This window comes from Stomoxys calcitrans, chromosome 2 (assembly GCF_963082655.1).
Source record: "Stomoxys calcitrans chromosome 2, idStoCalc2.1, whole genome shotgun sequence".
NCBI lineage: Eukaryota > Metazoa > Arthropoda > Insecta > Diptera > Muscidae > Stomoxys > Stomoxys calcitrans.
This window is the reverse complement of record NC_081553.1, coordinates 208,012,195-208,038,032: the sequence shown is the minus strand read 5'-3', so window position 1 is coordinate 208,038,032 and position 25,838 is coordinate 208,012,195. Positions and strand designations below refer to the sequence as shown.

Genomic DNA, 25,838 nt, shown 5'->3' with positions numbered 1-25,838 from the left:
TTTGTTTGCATTTATTTCCATTTCTGTTTTATTTATTTATTTTCTTTGTTGAACTTTGTTTTAATTAATAATATTTTAATTTTAACTTTAGACGTAAAAACTATTAATCCAGTTTATATAACTATTTATATATATGAAGAATTTAATTGTTTTGTTTGCTATTTTAGTTAATATACATTTTGAAAACAATGTATGACTTATCGGTAGTATCGGTGTAGTGGGGCAGGGGGCTTAGGGAGAATTTGTTAAATGTCATAAATCCAAAATAGAATATATAGGTATATATTTTTGAAAAAGGTTAGATCTATTTTTTCTTCTTTTGTTTGTTAAAAGATGTAACTAAACCTAATAATAAAAAAAAAATAAAAGACAACATGCCAGGCGAAGATTTTAAAACAGTTTAGAAGGGAGCACGTAGTTGCTATTCTTTAATTTAATTTTATAAAAAGGGTTTAACTCTTTCTAATTATTTGCTTTTGTTAAAAATGATATAGACTTTAGATATTTATTTGTTTGTTTGTATGTGGGCGTGGGTGTGTTTGTGTGTGAATTTACTGCTTAGGTGTTGTTTCTGTATAGCTTCCAAGCTAATTACATGTCTGCGGCGTCGTTGTGACTGAGCTGTTGTTGTCAGTAGTCGCTGTTGTTATTGGGGGTGATGTTGCAATTTTTGGTTCACCTGAAATGTCAATAATATTATTTAATGAATATTACAAAATCATTGAAAATTATCATAAAAAAAATCATTATCATATATAAAATTATAATATTGTTGTTGTAGCAGTGTGTTGTACACTGAGGTGGCAGACGTTGCCGATTAAGAACTCCATCGGATCAATCCGGTACGTACAACCGGCTGCCATGGAATTGATATAATATTGTAAGAAAAAAAAAACATACGAATTAATCTTCAAGTGTTTTGCCTGTTAGGGCGAAGATCATTAAATTTTACAATTTCTGTTTATTTCTCTTCCGAGACGAGCCAATGATCGGTCTAATAAATTAAATAAAATAAATAAAAACAAGTAAAAAGGCCGGGCCGAACTTTGGATACCCACCACCTCGGGAATACACGTAAACCATCTTTCATCAAAATTCGGTGAAAATTGTATACCTTTTGTCCCAGAGCAGTTATATAAAAATATTTGCATTAGTATTTGGACCAAATACTTATAACTACAAGTTTTTGTTCAATTGTGTATAACAAAATATTGGTCTTTTAAGTAGCTTTATCTAGAAATAAACCGATCTGAGCTACATACGACACAGATTTCGAAAAGCCTATCATAAGTCACTGTGTCAAATTTCAGTGAAATCGGATTATAAATGCGCCTTTTATGGAACCAAAACTTTAAATCGAGATATCGGTCTATATGGCAGCTTTATCCAAATCTGATCCGATTTGGGCCAAGTTTCAGAAAAATGTCGAAGGGCCTAACTCAACTCACTGTCCCAAATATCGGCGAAATCAGACAATAAATGTGCCTTTTATGGACCCAAAACCTTATATCGAGAGATCAGTCTATATGGCAGCTATATTCAAATCTGGACTGATCTGGGCCATATTGCAGAAGGAAGTCGGAGGGCTTAACCTAACTCACTGTCCTGAATTTCGGCGACATCGGGCAATAAATGCACCTTATATGGGCCCAAAACCTTAAATCGAGAGATCGCTCTATATGGTAGCTATATCCAAATCTTAACCGATCTGTGCCATATTGCAGAATTATATCGAGGGGCTTAACTTAACTCACTGTCCCAAATTTCGGCGACATCGGACAATAAATACGCCTTTTTTGGGCCCAAAACCTGAAATAGAGTGATCGGTCTATATGGCAGCTATATCCAAAACTGGACCGATCTGCACCAAAATGATGAGGGATATCAAAGGGCCTAACGCAATTCACTGTCCCAAATTTTAGCAAAATCGGATAATAAATGTGGCTTTTATGGGCCTAAGACCCTAAATCGGAGGATCGTTCTATATGGCAGCTATATCCAAATCTGAACCGATCTGAGCCAAATTGACGAAGGATGTCGAAAGGCCTAGCACAACTCACTGTCCCAAATTTCAGTAAAATCGGATAATAAATGTGGCTTTTATGGGCCTAAGACCCTAAATCGGAGGATCGGTCTATATGGCAGCTATATCCAAATCTGGACCGATCTAGGCGAAATTATTGGAGGATGTCGAGGGGCCTAGCACAACTCACTGTTCCAAATTTTATCAAAATCGGATAATAAATGTGACTTTTATGGGCCTAAGACCCTAAATCGGCGGATCGGTCTATATGGGGGCTATATGAAGACATAGTCCGATATTGCCCATTTTCGAACTTAACCTGCTTATGGACAAAAAAAGAATATGTGCAAAATTTCAGCTCAATATCTCTATTTTTAAAAACTGTAGCGTGATTTCAACAAACAGACGGACGGACATGTCTAGATCGTCTTAGATTTTTACGCTGATCAAGAATATATATACTTTATGGGGTCGGAAATGGATATTTCGATGTGTTGCAAACGGAATGACAAAATTAATATACCCCCATCCTTCGGTGGTGGGTATAAAAAAAATAAATAAAAAAATAAATATAAATAAAAAATAAAAATAAAAATAAATAAAAAATAAAAATAAATAAAAAATAAAAATAAATAAAAAATAAAAAATAAAAATAAATAAAAAATAAAAATAAATAAAAAATAAAAATAAATAAAAAATAAAAATAAATAAATAAAAAAATGAATAAAAAATATTATTTACTTACATAAGTCACTTTCACTATTTTTATTAGTAGCAGGTGTTGTTTCGTCCGCATTATTATTAACAATAGTGGCGGCAGGTGCAGGATCTTCTGATGAATTAACTGTGCTTGAATTGTTTGTAGTTTCAATGGCATCAACAGAGGCAACAATTTCAACGGAATTTTCTTTAACGATCTCCACTTCCGCAGCTTTACTATCAGTTATGCAATCAACAACATCAGCTTCGACTGCTGTTTGTGGCTGCGATGAAGTTTCCACTATTGTTACATCGTCGGACATTTTGTCGACAACATCTTCGCTAGCAGAACTAGAATCGACTTCCATGGGTTCAGGTGTGTTATCAATAACTGCAGGTGCTTTAACTTTAGTTTCATCAGCTTTCTCACTCTGAGGAACAACAGCTGGTGCTGGCTGTGTTTCAACTTCCTTAGCCACATTCTCAATCAGCTCAACATCGTCAGATCCCATGGGGCTATCATCTGAGTCTGATTGCACAACCACTACCTCATCAGGTTTCTTAGAAGTTTCTTCCACTAAAGAGGCGGTCTGACTTAGTGTCTCTTCGGCTACGGAAGGCAAGGCAATAACTGTGGCATCTTCATTTGGAGGAATATCCTTTTCCACTGTAGCTGGAGGTTGTTCCACGGCAGTGTCCTCGACCAACTCCTGCGATTTTTCTGTAGCCTTTTCTTCTTCCACTTCAGGGACAGAAGTTTCCATAGGAATTTCTTCCTTTTTACTTTGCTCCTCTGAATCAACTTTATCTTCCGATGATACTTCTTCTGTATCTCCTTCTGTTTTCTGAAAGGTAAACAAAAGAGAATATTTAAAACCTACTGCATTCACTTTTATTTAGAATTAAATACTTTGTCTTCTTCTTTATTTTCTGGAGTGATTTCCTCTTCTTCATCATTTTTAGCGGCAGCCTTGCCTTTTCCTTTAGCTGGCGTCTTCTTTTTGCTGGGTGTAGGTTTTGCTTCCACCTCTTCTTCTTCTTCTACATCTTCTTGATCGGCGGCGGTGTCAACCGAAGTGTCCAACTTACGCCCGCGGGCACGGCCTCGAGTAGGCGTAGATGTACCACTAGCTGGAGATGTACGCGCCTTTTTGGCTGGAGGTGGTGTAGCTGCTGCAGAAGCTCTTGTCGGTGTTCCTCTTGCGCTGGAACGTGTTCGTCGACCTCCTTCCATTTCCAAACTTCCTCCCATATTTTTCACCAGTTCTTCGCTTTCTTTTTGAGCACGTTCAATAAAGGACATGCGTTTAGATGGAGTTCTCTTAGCCTAAAAGTAGTACCAAAAAATAAAATATTTTTATTATACAACATTAAAAAAAAAAACAGTAAGAAAAGGCAAAAGTCTATACTATAAATTACCCTACACAACCTTTAATTTAGATACCAATTGAAATAGCAATTTAGAACCTTGTTTGATTTTCCTACCATAGATAAAAGATTATATGGGAGTTATATCGAAACCTGTACCAATTTTAATGACACATACTGGGGCGCCAAATAGAGATTGACGTTCCAGTATGTGTCATTAATATGGGACCAAAATTGTCGTTTTTACTGCCATAAAAGTCCATATCGGATGAAATATACACATTGGAGCTAAATCTGTTGGGTTGCCCAAAAAGTAATTGCAGATTTTTTTAAAAGAAAGTAAATGCATTTTCAATATAACTTAGAATGAACTTTAATCAAATATACTTTTTTACAATTTTTTTCTAAAGCAAGCTAAAAGTAACAGCTGATAACTGACAGAAGAAAGAATGCAATTACAGAGTCACAAGCTGTGAAAAAATTTGTCAACGCCGACTATATGAAAAATCCGCAATTACTTTTTGGGCAACCCAATAAATTAGGACTGATTAAATGAAATTTTGCGCACGTATTGGAACGTCAATTTAAACGTCTCATGTAAAATCGGGCGAAAATTGTGGATTCTACAGCCTTAAAAGGCCATATCGGATGAACGATATATATTGTAGCTATGCACACATATGAAGACGTCAAATAAAGCACCTCATGCAAAATTGTGTAAAGATCGGACCAAAATTGTGGCTTCTACAGCCTTAAAAACCAAATCGGACGAAAGATATATATGGGAGCCATATCTAAATCTGAACTGATTTTTATGAAATTTTCCACATATATTAAGATCAGTAACAAAACAGTCCGTGCTAATTTTTGTGCAGATCGGTTGAAAATTGTAGCTACTGCGGCCATTTAAGTGCAAATCGGGCGATACATATTTATGGGAGCTATATCTAAATCTGGACCGATTTTTATGAAATTTTGCACACATATGTCCAACATGGACTTTTATGGATGTAGAAGCCACAGTTTTAGTCCGATCTTTACAAAGTTCGGCATGGGGTGTTTTATTTGACGTCTGCACATGTGTGCAAACATCATAAAAATCGGTCCAGATTTAGATATAGCTCCCATATATATGTATTGCCCGATTTGCAGTGGTGGTGCAGGGTATAAAAATTAACTGAGATTGAAAGAAGCTAATTGTTTAAAAAAAAGCTCAAGAGCGTGCAAGGTAGCTGACAAGAAGTTTTTCCAATTCAAACAACTAGATTTTCCTGTGTGTGACAAAAATGTGTGTGGAAATAATATAAATTTCATCATCTATTCTCATGTGCTCTTTTTTCACTTTTCCCTTGACTATTACTGAGTTAACCAAAAAATGAGTGGGAAGCGGCAGGAATGTAATCTGCCGTACAAATCTTCATGTACCACATCCATAATTGGCATACTTTTTGCCGCTACTTTGATCTCTAAAATGCGCCAAATAGAAAAGTCCATCGGATGGACATTTGAACATTCGAATTGGATGGCCACAGTGTGGACAAAATGTTGTGCGAAACATTATTTTTTGGCCATTCTTAGTGAACATGTGCTTAATGTGAAAGTGCCGAGTATTATTGGTATGGCCATGCTATGCAACCGAAATGATTACGTGCCCACGGATTCAAAGCAGCTTCCAAAAGGTTTCTCCTAAACGCCAGGCTTGATGAAAATGATTGGAGTGCTGCCGGTACCATAACTTGAAATAGAAAATAAATTCGGGTGGCCCATTGTAGGCTCTAATTCTAGTACGTGCGCCAAGGATAGAAAGGCAATACTTCAGTACTTTCTTCAAACATTCCCATGCCAGCCGGTTTTACGTACCGGACTGACCCGACGGAGTAATTCATCGGCAAGGGCTGCCGTCTCAGTGTACAACACACTGATACAGCAATAACAACACCCCTCGACCGATTTAATAGCTTTTAAAGCCTAACTTTACAAACAATTCGCGAGTTGTTCTCACTTTACGTCTGTTTCGTAAAAATAGGGACAATCTCCTGTAAGACGCTCGAATCATATCCGTCCGACTGTCGAATTTACATTTTGCAGGTCGTTTGGGGATTGTAAGGGGACAATATTAGTTCATATTTACATATATAAGCCTTATGCACGAATCGCTTTATTTGATTTATTAAGCATCTAAAAAACAAGAAAAGGCGCGGGGGCCCCTAAAACTTGACTCCAATTTCTATATGAAATTCGTGATAGGCTACCAAATATCTTTCACTTAGGTCCTATATTGTATATGTTTGTATGTAGGATTTGGGGTGGGCCGTTCCCCCATGGTACTTCATTCGAAATACGATTATCTGATTTGTGTTTTTGGTTTACTATAAATGTACAATAAAAAAAAGTCATCTCCAATAACTATCTCGGTTATATCGCAAAAAAGGGGCCCATCGTCTTCGGTTAGGGTTATATATAAATGGTCCTAAAAAGAGTTTGACGACCACTCTTGTAAGGTTTTTCTTTACTCAACCATAACCACCACCCTAACTTGGAATATCCCACTGGTTAGATTGACTGTTATATTGTGTAATCTGTGAGGCATAATTAACATTATTTTTAATTTCTGCACCCGAAAATTTTTGAAATTTTTATGTAAAGCAAAAAGTACTCTTTCGGCCCAAAAATAACTTTTTAGTATGTTTTCAATATTTGTATTTTCCATCTCTGAGGTGGGCTCGATTAAGTAAATGCGATCATTTTGAGAGCATACGAATTGCTCAATTGGGAAATTGTTCTCGTCACCGAACACCTTGTTCGGTAATGCACAACGTTCGTGCAAGCTCTTTCGAGTCTAGCTCAAAAAAATTCCCTTTTTACAAAAAGGCAATATTTTCGTTGCTATGAGAATTGCTTAAGCGAAATTTTCGGGTTTCTTTGTAATACAGGGTGATGTTGTACGCATTGGATATAGAGATGGTCTGTATGTCGAGCAAAAATTTCACCAGAGCAGTGTACTGGCCTTTAAGAAAAAGATTTCAAAATCATCAATCTTCTATTCTCAGATGTAAAAATGACGTAGGAGGTTGTTTTTAGACTGGTGGGAAAAAATTTAATTTTGTTGTGTCAATCGACCATTTTTTTCTAACACTGACAAATTTTGACGTTTGTCAAAAATCAAAAGTGAAAAAGATGTGCGCGCCAATAATAATACAGGAAGTAGTAAATTGCAAATTTTGGCCATGAACACCGCAATAAGGAACAGGGGAAAACTTCTCACATATCAATGAGTGCAGACCGATTCAAGTTTGACATCGTTATAGAAAAATCACTTTACGACGGCGGCGCCATCATTTCAATAAACTACAAACACAAAACAGTACTATGGTCCATTATTGTTAAATAACCACCTTTTAGAATCCCGTTTCCAATGATAATAAACAAGAATCTTATTTATTTTACGCCAAATAAGTCGTTTAAATTTTGTGACGTCTGTCCACAATGTAGGCGGCTAAGTTATGCCGCACGCAAGATGGTTACCAAAACGCAAATGAATTTACAATTACTGGCATGGGACTTTGCTCAATAAAACGTCAAACTGTGCTGTGCTATCAAAAATCTTACTAACCTCTGGGCTACCTTACTACCTTACATATTTTTACTATCCCTACAACTTTGCTACCATTCAACACACAGCCAATATGCAAGATTGGAAGGGGATGGGTTGCCACACATTTTTTAGAACTTAGAAAAGCCATTGTTTTTTTTTGATAAATGATCTTATAAAAAATGGTCCTTATGACATAAGACATAAATGTCTTTCTTGCGAATTGTTTTGCAAAAATAATATGGCATCATAGCTAAAATACCACCTTTTTGCAATTCACCACACCATGGCACACAAACAACAAAATTATAATTGATTTTTCTCTCCATTATGACAAATACAACAGTTTTCGCGCATCCCACATTAGTGCGCAAAGCATGGATACCCCACAACAAGAGAGAGCGCACATTGTGACAAACATGCATATGTTGGTTGTGGTCTGTCATAGGTCGTATAAATGAGTAGTATGTACTCAGAGCAGATACTTTCCTCCCAAGGCAGAATAGAGGAAAAAAACAGCAGCATATCGAAATTTTTCATTTGAGAAAACCAATTCGTAGTGAGCGAACATTAGCAAAAATCACAGAAAAAATCGAAAAGTAAGTAAATTCTTAAGAAAAATGTAAAAAATTATGGGAGAATTCAGCAAAAACAATACCACTTGTTCGAAAAAATCCAAAAAATATAAAAAACTTAGAAAAAACCAAGATAAATTTCATGAACATTTGTCAAAAACTATGAGAAAATGTGAAAATTCTTTTATTTCTTCATCGAAAAGGTAACACACAGTGAAGAGAGCAAATTTTTTTTCGGGTTCTTCATTATTTTGGGGCAATATAAAATATAATATGTTTTCTACGTTGTTGTATTTTGTTTTTTTCTATGGATAATAAAATTTGTTGCGTTTTTTCGCGAAGCGGTATTAATATTAATATACAATTCCAATTGGCAACATAAAAACTTTGGGCCTACTTCTGCCTACTGCTATCTAAAGAAAAAAATCCTTTTTTTCACTAGAAGTGAAGGTTTGTGCTGCGGTATAGATTTTTCTCGCATGACCCTCAAAGCAAAAAAATAAGGTTCCGAGTAAATGAACTTTACAAGTTGTGGTGAATATAGTTAAACTGTTTTGTTTTATGAAATGGTTAATGTTTTGACAAAGATAGCAAAATACATTTTGTGGAACAAGTTATCCCTTTTTAATAAAAAGGGTTTTCGAATATAGAGCTGAAAATTTCTAAAGAATTATAGTGATAAAAATATCAATTTGCCATAGCCTTATTTAAACGAAAGTGTGTTACATGTGATAATGTAATGCATTGGTTAGTAAACCGGAACTGTGATAAAATTAACCTTAATCCATATCCATTAAATGAATAGAAAGAAAATAAAAAAAAAATTATAGAAATGTAAACTTTAAGCTGCTAACAATCGAAGCTTTTTTGTAAAAACTGAAAAAAAAAAGTTTTAACTTCTATCATTTTAATCTAAACAAACTCTGTCCAAAATGTGTTATATAACTTGACAGCTTCCCTTTTTAAGTCCTAGCAAAAAATTGTATGGGAAAAATAGCTTGCTTTTACTCGATTGCTTCTTAAAAAAAATAACAAGTAAAACGCATAAAGTTCGTCCTGGCCGCAAATTGGATATTTAGATTTAGATTTAGATTTATTTGTTCGTTTTCACATACAACAAGATAACAATGATCTTATAATTACTGTATGTGAGATATCAATGACATTTAACACAGTTCAACAGAGATTAGTAGTATATAAAGTAACATTTGTAATATATAATTAATTAACAAATAATTTTGACAATATAAACACTATTTAATTAAGACATTATCAATATTAAGATTATTTAAAGATTTTTTCAACCACCTCAGACATATTAACCACTTTCCGTAAAAAAATCCGGTAATAATGCACCACTTATGAACCCATAGCAGCTACATAGAAATATGGGTACCAATCAACGTACGCTATGCCAAATTTCACCAAATTGTATATTAAATGTACCCGAATAGGGAGATCGGTATAAATGGCAGCTGCATCCAAATGTTATCCGATCTGAAACATACTCGATAATGATGTCAGAGAAATGTTGCAGATTTCAGAGAAATAAGGGGCCCAAGACCTAAAATCTGGAGATCGATATATACGGCAGCTTTATCTAAATTAAGTCCGATCTTGACCACTCTCTGTATGGATGTCGAGGGGCCTAACAACACAATTGCCTGTGCGTGATGTCATCGAAAACGGATAATAAAAGCGCCTATTATGGGTCCCAAGACCTAAAATCAGGAGCTCGGTATACAATACAGAAGCTATATCCAAATATAGTCCCATCTATCAATACGGCTTTTATGAGCACAAGACTTAAATCGGGAGAACAGTATACACATATGTCTGCTATATCTAATTATAGTTCGATCTTGACTATACTCGGTACGGATTTCGAGGGTCCTGCACAATTCACTATGCAAGATTTCATCGAAATGGTGAGATAATTGGGCCTTTTATGGCCCCATAACATTAAATCAGGAGATCTGTATATATGGCAGCTTTATCCAAATATAGTCCGATACGGAAGACAAGCGTCTTAATATAACAAATTTTAGCCAAATCGGGTGATAAATGCGCCTCTTATGGTCATACGACCTTAAATCAGACGGTCGTTCTATATGTGAACTTCATCAAGATAAAGTTCGATATAGCCCTTCTTCGAACCTAATTTGCCTATGGACGAAAAAAAAATCTGTGCAAGTTTCAACTCATTGTATTAATTTTTAATAATTATAATAATTAAGACAAGACTAGATCGTCTTAGAATTTTACGAGGAACAAGATTATTCATACTTTATAGGATCGAAAATAGATAAATTGCAAATGGTCGGTATAAAAATGGCGATAACACTAATCCCTGCAACATTTGTGAAGATCTCAGCTATATAAAACTTCATTAAATGGCCATAAAATATTTTTGCAGCAAATATAGTGGCTTTGGATAAAATTAAGTTTTTTTTGATAATTTTTAACAATTTAGAATAAAAAAAAAATTATAAAAATTAAAAAAGAATTAAGAAAAAAAAGAAAAATATAATAAAAAAAATAAAAAATAAATAAAAAAAGAAATAAATAACAAAAAATAAATAAAGATAAAATAAAAAAAAAAATAAAAAAAAAATAAAAAATAAAAAAATAAATAAAAAAAAATAAATAAAAAATAAAAAAATAAATAAAAAAAAATAAATAAAAAATATATAAAAAAAAATAAAAAAAAATAAATACAAAATAAATAAAAAAAAATTAAAAAAAAATAAATAAAAATAAAAGAAATAAATAAAAAAAGAAATAAATAAAAAAAGAAATAAATAAAAAAAGAAATAAATAAAAAAGAAATAAATAAAAAAAAGAAATAAATAAAAAAAGAAATAAATAAAAAAAGAAATAAATAAAAAAAGAAATAAATAAAAAAAGAAATAAATAAAAAAAATAAATAATAAAATTAAATAAATAAAAAAATTTAAATAATTAAAAAAACAATAAATAAATTAAAAAAAAACAATAAAAAAAAATTAAAAAAAAATAAAAAATAGAAAAGACATTAAAATAAATTAAAAAAAAAAACATCTAACAAAAAAACATTAAAAAAAAATTCAAAAAAACAATAAAAAAATATATAAAAAAAATAAAAAAAAGCAATAAAAAAAATTAAAAAAAGCAATAAACAAAATTAAAAAAAAAAGAAAACAATAAAAAAATTAAAATATTAAATAATATTAATATAAAAAAATAGAAAAAAATAAAAAAACAAGAATATAAAAAAAATAACAATATAAAAAATAAAGAAAAAATTATAAAATATTGGAAGAAAATTAAAAAAACAATAAAAAAAACTATTCAAAAACAATAAAAAAAACTATTCAAAAACAATAAAAAAACTAATCAAAAACAATAAAAAAAATAAAATAAAAAAGAAACTAAAAAAATAAAATAAAAAAGAAACTAAAAAAAATAAAATAAAAAAGAAACTAAAAAAATAAAAAAAAACTAAAAAAAAATAAAAAAAAACTAAAAAAATAAAAGAAATAAAAAAATTAAAAAAAAATTTAAACAGTAAAAACAAAATATTAAAAAATATAAAAACAAAAATTAAAAAAAATAACAAAAGTTAAAAAAAAACAAAAATTAAAAAAAAAACAATAAATTAAAAAAAAAAACAATAAATTAAAAAAAAAAAAAAACAATAAATTAAAAAAAAAACAAAAATTAAAAAAGAAAAATAAATACAAAAATTAAAAAAGAAAAATAAATACAAAAATTAAAAAAGAAAAATAAATAAAAAAAATTAAAAAAGAAAAATAAATACAAAAATTAAAAAAGAAAAATAAATACAAAAATTAAAAAAAAATAGCAAAAATTAAAAAAAAAATTAATACAAAAATTAAAAAAAAAATTAAAAAAAAAAAATAAAAACAAAAATTAAAAAAAAATAAAGCAAAAATTAAAAAAATACATTTAAAAAATTAAAAAAAAAAAAAAATTCAAGATATAAAAGATGAAAAAACAATTAAAGAAATTAAAAGATTCAAAAACTATTAACGAAATGGAAAGATTAAAAAACAATTAAAGAAATAAAAATAAGAACAAACAGGTTTAAAAAAAATTAAATTAAAAAATTTATAAAAGAAATTTAAAATATGTAAAAATCTAAAAAAAAATTAAAAATAAAAAAATTAAAAATAAAAAAAATTAAAAATAAAAAAAATTAAAAAAAAATTAGAAATCTAAGAATAATAAATAAGAATTTAATTAAAAAAACTAAAATAAAAAAAATTACATTTTCTTTTCTTTACTTTGGTTGTTTGAAGTTGATACCAATTTTTTCTTTGCTTTTTTGACGGGCTATAAGATTATTTTAAAAAATTTGTTAAAAATTCTGAAAAACATTGATATACATAAATGCCCTATATAATGAATATGTCAATTTTCATTAAATTGGACTAGGAAATAGAGGGCCAATTATTATTGAATTTAAGACATCTGTACGGAAATTGAACAAAAAAAGGCCTACGATTTGAACTAAACTTGTGTCAAGAGCGCTGTCATTGAATGGCTGCCAGAGAAAAAGCTCTAAAACTTTATCACTTTTTCTACATGGCTCCAATCCATCCCTCAAAAATTTTACCGGATTGACCCGATGGAGTCCTTCGTAGGCAAGGGCTGCCGCCTCAGCTTACAACACACTGCTACAATATAGTGCAGGTGCAAGAAAACTACACTTCTTTGTGGTAATTTTTTTTAATTCCATACAAAAGCATTTGCATTCTTCCCTTTTTCTCAAATTTAACAGCACAGAATTCAGTTTAGACTAGTAGGCATGTGTAACGAATCGCTATTAGAAAAATTCTTCATGGATATGTGACGAAGTGTGTGTTTGTCAAGTTCTCTTCGTTTCCTTCTACTTAACATGGCTGCGGTTCCTTCTATTACTAAAATCAATCAATTTACTTTAAATTTCTTTCAGAACATCCTGCCAACATGTCGCTTTTGAAACGTTTCGCTGACGAGGAACGGGAGTCTAAATATGGACGGGTGTTCGCTGTGTCCGGACCAGGTTGGTAATATTTTCCCGGTGAAAAAGCCTCATTTTGTTTCTAATAATATAATTAATTTTTTTATATAATTCTCCTTTTTCTCTCTCCCCTAGTCGTTACTGCCGAATGTATGTCCGGTTCTGCTATGTACGAATTGGTTCGGGTAGGCTACTACGAATTGGTGGGTGAAATTATTCGTCTTGAAGGTGATATGGCCACCATTCAGGTATACGAAGAAACCTCCGGTGTCACAGTTGGTGATCCTGTATTGCGTACCGGCAAACCTTTATCGGTTGAATTGGGTCCCGGTATTATGGGCAGTATTTTTGACGGTATCCAAAGACCTCTGCGTGATATTGGTGAAATGACAAGCTCAATTTATATACCAAAGGGTGTCAACGTTCACTCCCTCTCGCGTACCACTGCCTGGGAGTTTAGTCCAACAAATGTCAAAGTTGGCTCGCACATAACCGGTGGTGATTTATATGGTGTAGTAGTGGAGAATACTCTGGTAAAACATCGCATGCTGGTGAGTCCCCGTTCAAAGGGTACCGTTCGCTACATTGCTCCACCTGGCAATTATACCATGGAAGATGTGGTCTTGGAGACTGAATTCGATGGTGAGGTAACCAAACATACTATGCTGCAAGTGTGGCCAGTGCGTCAACCTCGTCCAGTGATTGAAAAATTACCCGCCAACCATCCTCTGTTTACGGGTCAACGCGTTTTGGACTCTTTGTTCCCTTGTGTGCAGGGAGGTACAACTGCCATTCCTGGAGCTTTTGGTTGTGGCAAAACTGTCATTTCACAAGTGAGTAGTCAAGTGATTTTGAAATGGCATATACTATACATATACTAATTAATTTTTTGTATTTCTTTCTTTAGGCCCTTTCCAAATACTCCAATTCAGATGTCATTATCTATGTGGGTTGTGGTGAACGTGGCAACGAAATGTCTGAAGTATTAAGAGATTTCCCCGAGCTGACCTGTGAAATCGATGGCGTCGTCGAATCTATTATGAAGCGTACCGCTCTCGTGGCCAACACTTCCAACATGCCAGTGGCTGCTCGTGAAGCTTCTATTTATACAGGCATTACCCTTTCGGAATATTTCCGCGATATGGGCTACAATGTGGCCATGATGGCCGATTCTACCTCACGTTGGGCCGAAGCTTTGCGTGAAATCTCAGGTCGTTTGGCTGAAATGCCCGCCGATTCTGGCTACCCCGCATACTTGGGCGCCCGTTTGGCTACTTTCTATGAACGTGCTGGCCGTGTTCGTTGTCTGGGCAATCCCGAACGTGAAGGCTCTGTATCGATTGTGGGTGCTGTCTCACCACCTGGTGGTGATTTCTCTGACCCCGTTACCTCTGCCACTTTGGGTATTGTCCAGGTGTTCTGGGGTCTGGATAAGAAATTGGCCCAACGCAAACATTTCCCCTCCATCAATTGGTTGATCTCTTATTCCAAATACATGCGCGCATTAGATGAATACTATGACAAAAATTTCCCCGAATTTGTGCCATTGCGTACCAAGGTTAAGGAAATTCTGCAGGAGGAAGAAGATCTCTCGGAAATTGTACAATTGGTGGGTAAAGCTTCTCTGGCGGAAACTGACAAAATTACCCTGGAAGTAGCCAAGATCTTAAAGGATGATTTCTTGCAACAAAATTCCTATTCACCCTATGATCGTGTATGTCCCTTTTACAAAACCGTGGGCATGTTAAAGAATATGATATCCTTCTATGAAATGGCCAGACATTCTGTCGAATCAACAGCACAATCCGATGTTAAAGTAACCTGGAACACCATACGTGAATCGATGGGCAATATAATGTATCAATTGTCCTCAATGAAGTTTAAGGTAAGCATAATATATTATGGGATTATGAAAGTAGTAACTAACGTGATTTGGTAATTGTTTGTCACCTTAGGATCCTGTGAAGGATGGCGAGGCAAAAATAAAGGCCGATTTTGAACAGTTACATGAGGACATGCAACAGGCCTTTAGAAATCTTGAAGATTAAGCACATATATCCCCCTCACCTAAACAACACATAGATATTATTTAGAGAAATTTTTAAAGACAAGACACATAAACGATTCTTAGATGTGGTACTTGAAGGAAATTAAAACAACAAGTAACCTGTAACAATAATTGTAACTAAACCGAAAAGTTAAAACAAAAGGTTGGTAATCCAATACTATGACAAAATGCTTGCAATCTAACTAGCCATTCCATTCTTTTACAGATCATCATTCAATAAGAAAATACAACAGCTATTCTATATATATTTATATACACACACACATACAAACACTAATACCTACTATATGATTTAGCCAATAAAGAAATACGACGACTATATACATATATATTATATATACCAAACAATCCACGAGGGAAGATTATAAAGAAGAAAGCAAAATGTTATCTCTGTTCCAGATACCCCCTTGTAACTTTCAAAATCCAAATAAAATCTAAAAGTGTTATAAATGTTATTGTTTTTATTGTATATTTAATTGAAATAAATTTTGAAAAATTTATTCTCTCTCATACATATGTATAATTCATAAAATAAATAAAAAAAAATGTTCCAGTAACTATTCCGTCATTAAATAAAAAAATAAAAACACAAATGATGCGTGGCATAAATATCATGGGAAGTTCAATGCATACGAATATACACATACATACATACATAAATATGTATGTATATACATAGTATAAAATGTAATTAAGCAATAGCTAATAGGTACATACATATTACCACTATTGTGTAGTTGCCAATGTAAAAACAAAAGCCCTGTTTTATTTTATTGTACAGTTCAAATCGGATTATTAGATATTAGCAGGAAACGCTATTGGCCAACCTGTCAAAATAATTTGTAAGTCTTACATTAGATGTCTTTTATTTTAGTACTTTATATAGCAGTGCAATGAAATTTGTATGAAAATGACATCTATCCAGGACAACGAAGTTCTGGATAAATTTAGCCGCTATTGCCTGGCATGTAGTTTTCTTATGACATGTCACTTTTTGTATTCAAATTTAATTAAAAGTGTTTGTCAAAATTTTCTATTTACATACGATACATCATTTTTGCCATCACACCTGTATGTGATTTTCGTATGACATAACCTTAAAATGTAACTAAATCTGAATACTTTATGCGTAAAAATTGTTAAAGTTGTGAGAAAGGTAGTTAAATGCGAATGAAAGTAGCATAGAACAATCAGATTTAAAAATAGCACATGTTATTTTCGCTTAGAGCAGTGCTCTATTTCTTCTGACAAAAACTTAATGATATCAACTTGTTTTTGTTGCCAGACGGATGAAAGCAACGCCAAATTAAATTGTTTTCACAACTTGACGATTTGGCCAGCTTTCTTACAACTAAAAAACATTTTACTTATTAAAATATGATCTGTTGTTACATTTTCAGGTTATGCCATACAAAAACAACATATACTAGGTTGATCAAAAAGCACACATAATGTAAAACTAACGTTGCATAAAAAGTGGCATGTCCTAAGTCAAGAATATATAGTGTGATACCAGCTTTACCCGTGCTAATCACGGCATTCGATAACGCATTCGCTTTTGCTTCGAGCCAATTGTCAATACGAAAACGTGTTTGGATCATGGCATTCGATCGAAATTTGCTACCGTTTTGTACAGAGTTGTCAGTACCAAAAAGCGAATTAGATTCAAAACAAACAGGAAAATTAAGAATAAGAAAAAGGAAAGGCGGCAGTGAATTAAAAGTAATCTACTTTGTTTTGTGAATGTTAATGTGATAATCACATTTTATCTCTTAGGACGACAGAATCAACGATTTCATGACCGAACGGAATCAATTTCTTGCAGCGAAAAACGTAAACCACCCAAGGATAGATCCATAACATCTAGAATAATTCATCGATTCCTCTTGTTTGTGTTCTTTCCATCTTTTGGCCCACGAGATAAGATGATCTAAAACTTATTTGGCGACAAAACAGGCATGTGGTTGGTTTTGGAAATGTATGGATAGGTGTAAAAAGCATATAATTTTACATGCAAAAAAGTTTTCTGGTTTCAGCAATATCAAAAATAAACCCATGTATATCATAGCAAGGTTTCATATATTTATCTTCTTCCAAGATATACTGTCACCGAAACTACCAGTTAGAAATAAATCTTCCCACAGTTTTTTAGTTGCTTTAACCTGTGCGCAAATTCTAACGACTTTTTCCAAATTAGGATGCTTTTTATTATGTCGGCCAGAATAGGCTGTTGTTATTTTATTCATATTTAAAGTTTATAAATCATTCTTTATAATAAAAAGACAAAAAAGGAGGAGGATACATATAAAAGTGTACGTTTTCGCATTTTTATAAATTCATAAACAATCAAACACAAATACTTCTCGATGACAGCAAAGCAATCGAAAAGAATTTCGAACAAGCGATTCTCGATATCGACTATCGTGATTCGAAAAATGTACAATTCGATCGAAAAATCTCGAAATCGAATCCCGTTATTTGGCCCCAGGTTTATGTTATCTGTCGTCAGGATTACCATATATGCTTTTCACAAATATATGTGGCCACCTGCAGGAATAACACTATTGTGAATGGCAAATAAAATTTAAGACTAATTAATTATAAACTTACGTGCACAAATCTTAATGAATTTTATTTGACTTGCCTACTTGACTATGCCTACACATGTTTTGCAAGATTTATTTATAAATTTTTTTATTATAATTTTATAGATGGCATTGATATATGACCTCTCACTGAGACTCTTCACTCTATACCGTTGATTGTCTGCGGCTGCAATTGCAGTTTCTCCCTATATTGGGCATCCCACTATCCGCAACTTGTGGACGCACCCGGTAGCTATCAGCAGAGATTCTCGTAATGACGACGAAGACAAAATTCATCTGATTTGGACGGAAGTAAACCTCTAATTTGATTTTAGAGGTTTTCCAGACTTTATACCAAAGTTATATGTATCAAAACGCTTTGGGCTCTTATCCAGATGTAAAATCTTATCTGACATGCTTATATTCTCCAAAAAATGTAAGGATACAATTCTGTACAATTTTAAAGTAATTTGTAGACATTGCGATAGTCCTGTATACTATAAAAAAAAGGTCCACTCCATTGTATAGAAACATTCCCTAAACCATGATATGTATGTATGTTTGACGGTTTATACAACACACTGTTACAACAACAACAACGAATCCCATGGCAGCCGGTTGTATGTACCGGATTGGCCCGATGGATTCCCTCATCGGCAAGGGCTGTCGCTTTAGTGTACCACACACTGCTACAACTTAGAGCTGGCAAACTATCGATAATCGCAACATTCGATATTTTCGATAGTTTTAATAACAAATATCTATACTATCGTTATTTTCCCATCTCCTATATTTCAAAGGAAATTCAGGACTGAAAATCAGGAAATTTATATAGAAGCGATATCAATGCACAGACCAAATTAAACCAAGATTAATAAAGTCATTTGGAAGTAATGAGAGAAATCATTATCCCAAGTTTAGTAACTTTTGCATATTTTTTCTTGTAACAGCGTTAAAGCAACGACTCCATTTGCCCAGGTTACAAGTAGAAAAACTTCAATTGAAATAAAATGCTTGATCTTACCTCTTCTTCTAAAAATTCTACGAGCAAAAAAATGCTCTTATTCAATTTTAGCAACAGCTTTTAATGAATTTTCTATATTTTGAAACGAATCGACTTACTGTCCCCATTATTTCGCACAACTTAAAATTGGACTTTTTGTAGCAAAAGTGCGTTCTTGCGAAATATCAGTACATGCTTGACATTTTCATAGCGGGAATAGCTTTTGCAGAGTATATGCAATACAAAATTGTCATAAACCATCGATCCAGATCTCATTTTACGCGCTTTAGAAACCTTTATTTTGGGTCTACACGCTGGGCTTATTTTCTCGCACATAACTGTATATACCTTAGTGCCAAAAAATTAATAAAAAGGGCGTGCCCCGATTTTCGAGTGTATACATTGGTGGTGGCCACCGCGGCGCAGAGGCTACCATTTCCCGGGTTGGTTATCCCCCTAATGCTGGCGATGCTTGTGAAGTGCTATGCCATGTAATGGAGCCAGTAAAAACTTCTCTCACTGGATTAAAACTTATATCGATAACTACTTAGTATATCGAAATTCTAACCAAAACATATGAATTCACTGGATAGGTACAAAATAAAACACGACAAAAATTAGCATCTTTAGGCTTTAAAGGCCGGTACGTAGCCCTAACGAAAGTTACCACCATAAGAAATGGAGATATATCCTAAGAAAAATTTTCGAATTGTGAATTTTTTCTACATTAATGAAAATTAAGGATTGTATAATTTGTTCCATTACTAAATGTATGTATTAGCTTCCATGGCATACTCATGACATTTTTGTGCACATTTTGGTATTGTATTGATGGCTTCGAACTCTAGGCAACGGCAACGTCTCTTGTTTTTTTGTTCAGGTTTTTAGGTTATGTAAACTGACAATAGAGGCCACCGTAGCGCATGTCCACCTATGACGCTGAACGCGTAGGTTCGAATCCTGGCGAGACCATCAGAAAAAATTTTTAGCGGTAGTTTTTCCCTTCTAATGTTGGTAACATTTGTGAAGAACTGCGGCACGCCGTTCGGACTCTGCTATAAAAAGGAGGACCCTTATCATTGAGCTTAAACTTGAATCGGACTGCACTCATTGTGTGATCGGATTGCACTCATTGTGTGATCGGATTGCACTCATGTGTCATATGTGAGAAGTTTGTCCCTGCTCCTTAGTGAAATGTTCCTGAGGGTCTTACCCTTCGGAAGCTCATATGATGAGGAGTGTTCGTTTGATTTACTATTACTTTCAATAAAACCTTAAATATTCCAATATTTTAAATAAAGAACAAAATTTCAATAACATTTTCTGTAAGCACAAAATAAAAGGTGTTTTTTTTAGAGCTATAGGAAAGTTTTTCAAGAAAATTGCATGAAATTTTTATTTGAATCGGTGGTACGGTCCACATAATTTAATCTTTGAAAATTATTTCATACAAATGTTGACCGTGGCTGGGCCTCAAATGGTCCATCCCACGAATAAATGCTTCAATGTTGTCTTCCAATGTGCCAGTTGAAGAGGGCTTGTCTGTAAAGACATGAACTTTTACATAGCCCCACAAAAGTAGTCTAATGGCGGCCAATTGACCGGTCCCAAACGTGAAATAATATGTTCACCGAACTCGCCCCTCAATAAGTCCTTTGTTACTCGTGCTGTGTGGCATGTGGCGCCGTATTGTTGAAAACACATGTCATGCAAACCAAGCTCTTTTGGGAAAAAAAGCGTTGCATATCATCTCACGATAGCAGTCACCATTTACAGTTACGTTACGATTCGAATCATCTTTGAAGAAGTATGGTCCATGATGCCACCAGCCCATAAACCGCACCAAACTGTGAATTTTTCTGGATGCATTGGTAGCTCTTACAATGCTTCTGGCTGATCTTCACTCCAAAATCAACAATTCTACTTATTTACATACCCATTGTGCCAGAAGAAGCGCGCGATGAACTTTATTAACAAAGCACGCGTTTTGATCACAAAATTAAATAATTTGCAAGCGTTGTTCTTTTGTAAGACGATTCATGGTTAAATTATAGAACAAACTGAAGATGTTTTACAGTGAAACAAAACAAGAACATGCGTGAGCTGTTTAACACTCCGATGGTTGAGTCATCCGATGCCGTTGCCGAAGTACTATGTCAACAGGGATCTTGTACTTTTTGTATGGAATTTTTTAATTGAACAAGCGACCTTCTCACTCGCCACTGTTATAATATCAATAGCTAAAGAAACACCCTTAATCCATGAAATCTTCTATAGAGACAAAGTTTAAATGATATTTTCCCTGAAGAAAAAATTTTACTGAAATTTTCCTTGAACACAAAATTTTGATAAAATCTTGACTAAAATTTTATAAAATGTACCTCAGTATAAAATTGCAGTAAAATGTTGACTAAAGACAATGTTTTCGAATGGTAGGGTATTGCGACTGTAAAATTAAATTTTTTTGAAATTACAATTTTTTTCACAGAACTTTTTTCATTAATATATATATTTAATATAGGACTAACAATGAACAATAAATATTACATCTTAAAAAATACGGGCCGTTTTCGGCACAAACCCCGATGTAGTAAAAACACGACTGTAACACCAAATTCAGCAAAAGACTGTCCTGTTTTCCAATATCGGCCTGATAATCTTAATGGCTATGTGAACTTCAAAGTAAAAAAATCAATACGTAGAGGGATTTAAAGCAAAAATCGTCAGGGTTCAAAAGACCAAATTTTGGCCAAAATATAGTCAAAATAATGAAAAACCGTCACGTCTGGCAGCACTGGATGGAACTCCAGTTATTTTTAGTGTGGTGTTCTTAGTCATTGCGAGAAGCTCAGCTGGGGGCTACCGGGCGCGTCCACAAGTTGCGGATAGTGAGATGCTTCATATACACGGAGTAGCTACAACTGGAGTCGCGGCCAATCAGCGGGATCTAGTGGAGAGTCTCCATGAGAGGCCGACCGGCTTAAATACACCCTAAATACTGAGTGCCCTAAATACGTAGTAGCTACAACTGGAGTCGCGGCCAATCAGCGGGATCTAGTGGAGAGTCTCCATGAGAGGCCGACCGGCTTAAATACACCCTAAATACTGAGTGCCTATGATACACGATATGACAAGTCGAGCTTTGGCACCTTCAAATAACCGATCCATAACGTTCCAGCGGCGATCGGTCCTATGAGCCGGAACGAGCTTGCTCACCTATGAAGCTTAACCACAACAACAATCTGGCCAAATGAATGTATTGTTTTTTTATCACCATTTGTTAGTTACAGAAAATATTGCTAGAGCTGTGTACCGGGATTTGAGTGAAAGATCGGGAGACAGCTGTAACGAAATTTTCGTTCCGATAAACTTAGTACTGGGTTCGACTTTTCACGCGAACACCTGAACGGTGACGAAGGAAATGCGAACACACACCCAGGATGCACTTAAGGTGAGATCATGCGAACAGCTGAGTAAAATTTTTTTATTCTCGTTTCGGTTCTAAAATCCTAAAAATATTTTCTATTTGATCCGATATTCCGCACATAAGCAACAAAACAGTGTTAGAAGACGAGGTACTGTGTTCTATGAGCAAAATAGTAGCGCCATGACGCAGCGTCAATATAAACTCTGTTTCAATTACCTACAATTGTAATATAATGCTCATAAAAAAGGTCACAAATAAATCTGCTTCGATGTAGTTGCTTTTGTTGTATGTCCTTATAAAATTTTTGTTTATATTATTTCATCCTATAATACCACGCAATTGATTTATTTGTATAATTTAGACAAAAGCGTACATTACCACAAAAAAAAATTTAACCACGTTATGGATTTATTTGTACATAATAATGCTTAAATTTGATCAAAGCAAATGTATATTTTTTTATTAACAGTTGTTTTCCAGCGAAAATTTCACTAGAGCTCGGTACAACATTTTATCATCGTTTGTTTGCTACCGAATATTTCGTTAGAGCTCCGTACATATCTTTTTATCACCATTTGTTTGATAGCAAAAATTTCTTCAGAACTCCGTATCGGACTTTAAGCTAAATATACACATCTAGCAAAATTTTCGTTTGCAGTCAAAACATTTATGACACCAATGAAAAAAAAAGTTGTGTAAAATGCAAGATAGCGGCAAACATCGAATTGTAATTTTAACTGAATTTTAATAATTTTCGGCTAATAACGCTGAAAGCTATTAAAAAATAAATTTTCATTCGTAGTTGCAAGAAAAAATTCACCCCTTCCTATAATGTTACCCTGTTATCAAAAAAAAATTCATTCCGGCCTATAATATAAAATAAATAGCACTTATTACCACCCCAATTATATCAAATCATGTAAAGTGACTTTGAATGCAAATATCATGTGGTAACACTAAACGGTTAGTGTCAAATTCAAAATAACGGCAACACTCAACAACAAAGTGAGAACAATAGAAATAAAAACAAAACGGCAAAGTACAGCAAACACAAAACACAACACATAAAAAAAACGAACGCACAAAAAGAAACCCAACAAAACAACTCAAAACAAGGGAAAAACATTTTGAAAGTGGACCGGCTGATAACAACGACATAATCAACTAATCGAATGAAAAGTGTATGTAAATACATGTGAACAAATAAATAGATGTACACACAGAGAAACTCGCACGCTACACTTCTAAAAACCACGCAACAATAAAAAAAAAGCTACAGTCACGAGTAAAAGGAAGGAGGAGTATTGGCGGTAGCGGTGGCGGCGGGTGCCACCAATAGATGCGAGCGTGTGCCTGTACAATACAACTTAGATCACACATGGCTGTGAACCTGTCTGTATTGGTTGTGTAAAATATTACATTGAACGGAAAGGCCACAAGCAAAGATGTAAATCGTAATAAAATGAATAGCAGCAATACAAGCAAATGCCAACATAAGCAACAGCACCACTATTGCAACCAATTAAACACGGCGACTGCCATTACTTTTTTTTTGCTGTTGCTGGCCACACCACCACAAAGCGATGTTTACTTGTTTTTTATTTGTTTTGCCGGTGTAGGCAAAGGTATAGTTTTTTTTATTTTTTATCTTAGGAACATTTTGCAATGAATTGGCAAGATGTAAAAAGGCATGCTTCCATTTCCAGATTGTTCCAATCCAAAAAACACGCGGGAAATTACTCTACGCTGTCAATAACAGCACTGCAGAGCTCCTCTCAGGTCTTGTGAGAACTTATGCGATTTGTTAATCTCTCTTGTTTTTTTATTATATATATTTTAATCGCTACCTTGTACAATCGCAAACAGAAAAAGTAAAAAAAAGAAACAAGTAACACGACTAAATAAATGACGACTACCACAAAACGAGGTAAACTTTATCGCGCAACCTTGTTAATTGGACAATACGAATATTCGTCATTCGCTGGTCGTATTTTTTGAACAAAAATCCAACAAAAAAAACAAACAATATATTACTTACGGGAGTCTTTTTGTTCTCCGCAACTGGTGACGATGATTCTTCAGCCGGTTTTGGCATTAAATTAGACTCCTCATCAGCATCTGGAGACTTGTTGGTGGCAGTTTTTTCGGCTTCATTATGGGCGGCAGCAGATGAAGAAGCATCAACTTCATCTTTTTTCGTAATCTCTACTTCTGCCGCCTCTGTTGGCTGCGCTGCCTCATTAGATGGCGCGCTATTTTGTTGTTCACCAATATTTTCAACAACCTCAGACATGTTTCCTATTTGTTTGTACTGAATTTCAATATATTGTGTAAATCCCTTACAACGTTTGGCTTTTACAAAATCAAAAATTCAATTTGTTCAAACAATATACACGAAAGAAGATATTTTCACTTAGAATTGCCACAGCACACTTCTCTTTTTTGGTATTCACACGAAAAAACGTAGGTTGCTTTGCTTGTATTGAAACTTCCACTCATACACGAACACAACAACTACAGGCACAAAATTTTTTTCTGGTTTTCTCTTCGTTCTTTTTTAACGTACAGTTTTTATGCACTTTTCTCCTGTGTTTTCTGTAGTTTTTTTAATATATTTTTATTTAAATGAAACGAAAATTACAAATTTTTTTGTAAACAAACGAAATTTTGTGTAATATTTGTGTAATTTCACCAACGTAACTAACGCCGCGTAGTTTGACACAGTAGAGAGTGGTGAATGCAGAGAAACGAGCTGTGTCCGATTTGTAAACGGCGTTGGCAGCGCTACCAACATGCGTTTTCAGAAATGTGGACGGCGGCTTCAAACTGAGTCGTTTACTGTTACAGGGTGTACGATATTACATTGTTAATTATACATTGGGCGTTATAATAAAGTGTACAAAAACATATGTTTTGTTTTCACTGTGGAAACTAGAGCTGGCAAACTATCGATAATCGCAACATTCCATAGTTTTAATAATAAATATCGATAGTATCGATACTATCATTAATTCCCTATCACCTTTATTTCAAACGAAAATCAAAAGTAAAAATCTGGAGATCGATTTTTATAGAAGCAGTATTAATTCACAGGCCAAATAAAACCAAGATCAATAAAGTCAGTTGGAAGTCATGAATCTGCAGGCGCAAAGTATCTTAAAGGATACATTCAGTGTCGGATCACTTTTTTTTCTTAAATTTTACAAAAAATTTAACTTTTCGATAGTATCCATCGGAAAAATATCGATCGATATTCAGTCAAAAAAATAAATATCGATAGTGCCATCAATATTTTGCCAGTGCTATTGGAAACCCCTTTTTGCGATTAATTTTTGAAACACTACACAAATATCAAAATTTTACTGTAAGTAATGAGAGAATGTCTTGCTGAATGAAATCAGAATATATAGTGTGATAGAGCCTTTTGAGCATTGAAAATGTCAACGACTGCGTATTGGCCTTAAAGCTAGGTATGCAGCGCAGTTTTGTTATC

The 25,838-nt window shown here is 33.7% G+C and overlaps 2 protein-coding genes across 2 annotated transcripts; one reads left to right on the top strand and one right to left on the bottom strand.

The window, feature by feature from the left end:
• Nucleotides 1-25,104, bottom strand: LOC106083605 (microtubule-associated protein futsch). The gene is made up of 4 exons (XM_013246740.2): nucleotides 24,384-25,104; nucleotides 3,633-4,049; nucleotides 2,769-3,567; nucleotides 1-679 (listed from the first exon to the last, which is right to left on the bottom strand). Exons 1-4 carry the CDS (start codon nucleotides 24,636-24,638, stop codon nucleotides 588-590), a joined length of 1,563 nt encoding a protein of 520 aa, XP_013102194.2. The 5' UTR covers nucleotides 24,639-25,104; the 3' UTR covers nucleotides 1-587.
• LOC106083604 (V-type proton ATPase catalytic subunit A) lies at nucleotides 8,172-15,840 on the top strand. The gene is made up of 6 exons (XM_013246739.2): nucleotides 8,172-8,281; nucleotides 13,215-13,304; nucleotides 13,398-14,095; nucleotides 14,170-15,147; nucleotides 15,218-15,472; nucleotides 15,536-15,840. The coding sequence occupies exons 2-5, from the start codon at nucleotides 13,229-13,231 to the stop codon at nucleotides 15,308-15,310; spliced, it is 1,845 nt and encodes a 614-aa protein (XP_013102193.1). The 5' UTR covers nucleotides 8,172-8,281; nucleotides 13,215-13,228; the 3' UTR covers nucleotides 15,311-15,472; nucleotides 15,536-15,840.
• Nucleotides 25,105-25,838: the final 734 nt, after the last annotated feature.

Coding starts and splice junctions, on each gene's coding strand:
- LOC106083604 (XM_013246739.2), top strand. CDS start 13,229: ATGTCGCTTTTGAAACGTTTCGCTGACGAGGAACGGGAGTCTAAATAT. Junction 13,305..13,397: donor GTTCGCTGTGTCCGGACCAG/GTTGGTAATATT, acceptor TCTCTCCCCTAG/TCGTTACTGCCGAATGTATG. Junction 15,148..15,217: donor TGTCCTCAATGAAGTTTAAG/GTAAGCATAATA, acceptor TTGTCACCTTAG/GATCCTGTGAAGGATGGCGA.
- LOC106083605 (XM_013246740.2), bottom strand. CDS start 24,638: ATGTCTGAGGTTGTTGAAAATATTGGTGAACAACAAAATAGCGCGCCA. Junction 4,050..24,383: donor CGGAGAACAAAAAGACTCCC/GTAAGTAATATA, acceptor TACTACTTTTAG/GCTAAGAGAACTCCATCTAA. Junction 3,568..3,632: donor AAAATAAAGAAGAAGACAAA/GTATTTAATTCT, acceptor TTTACCTTTCAG/AAAACAGAAGGAGATACAGA.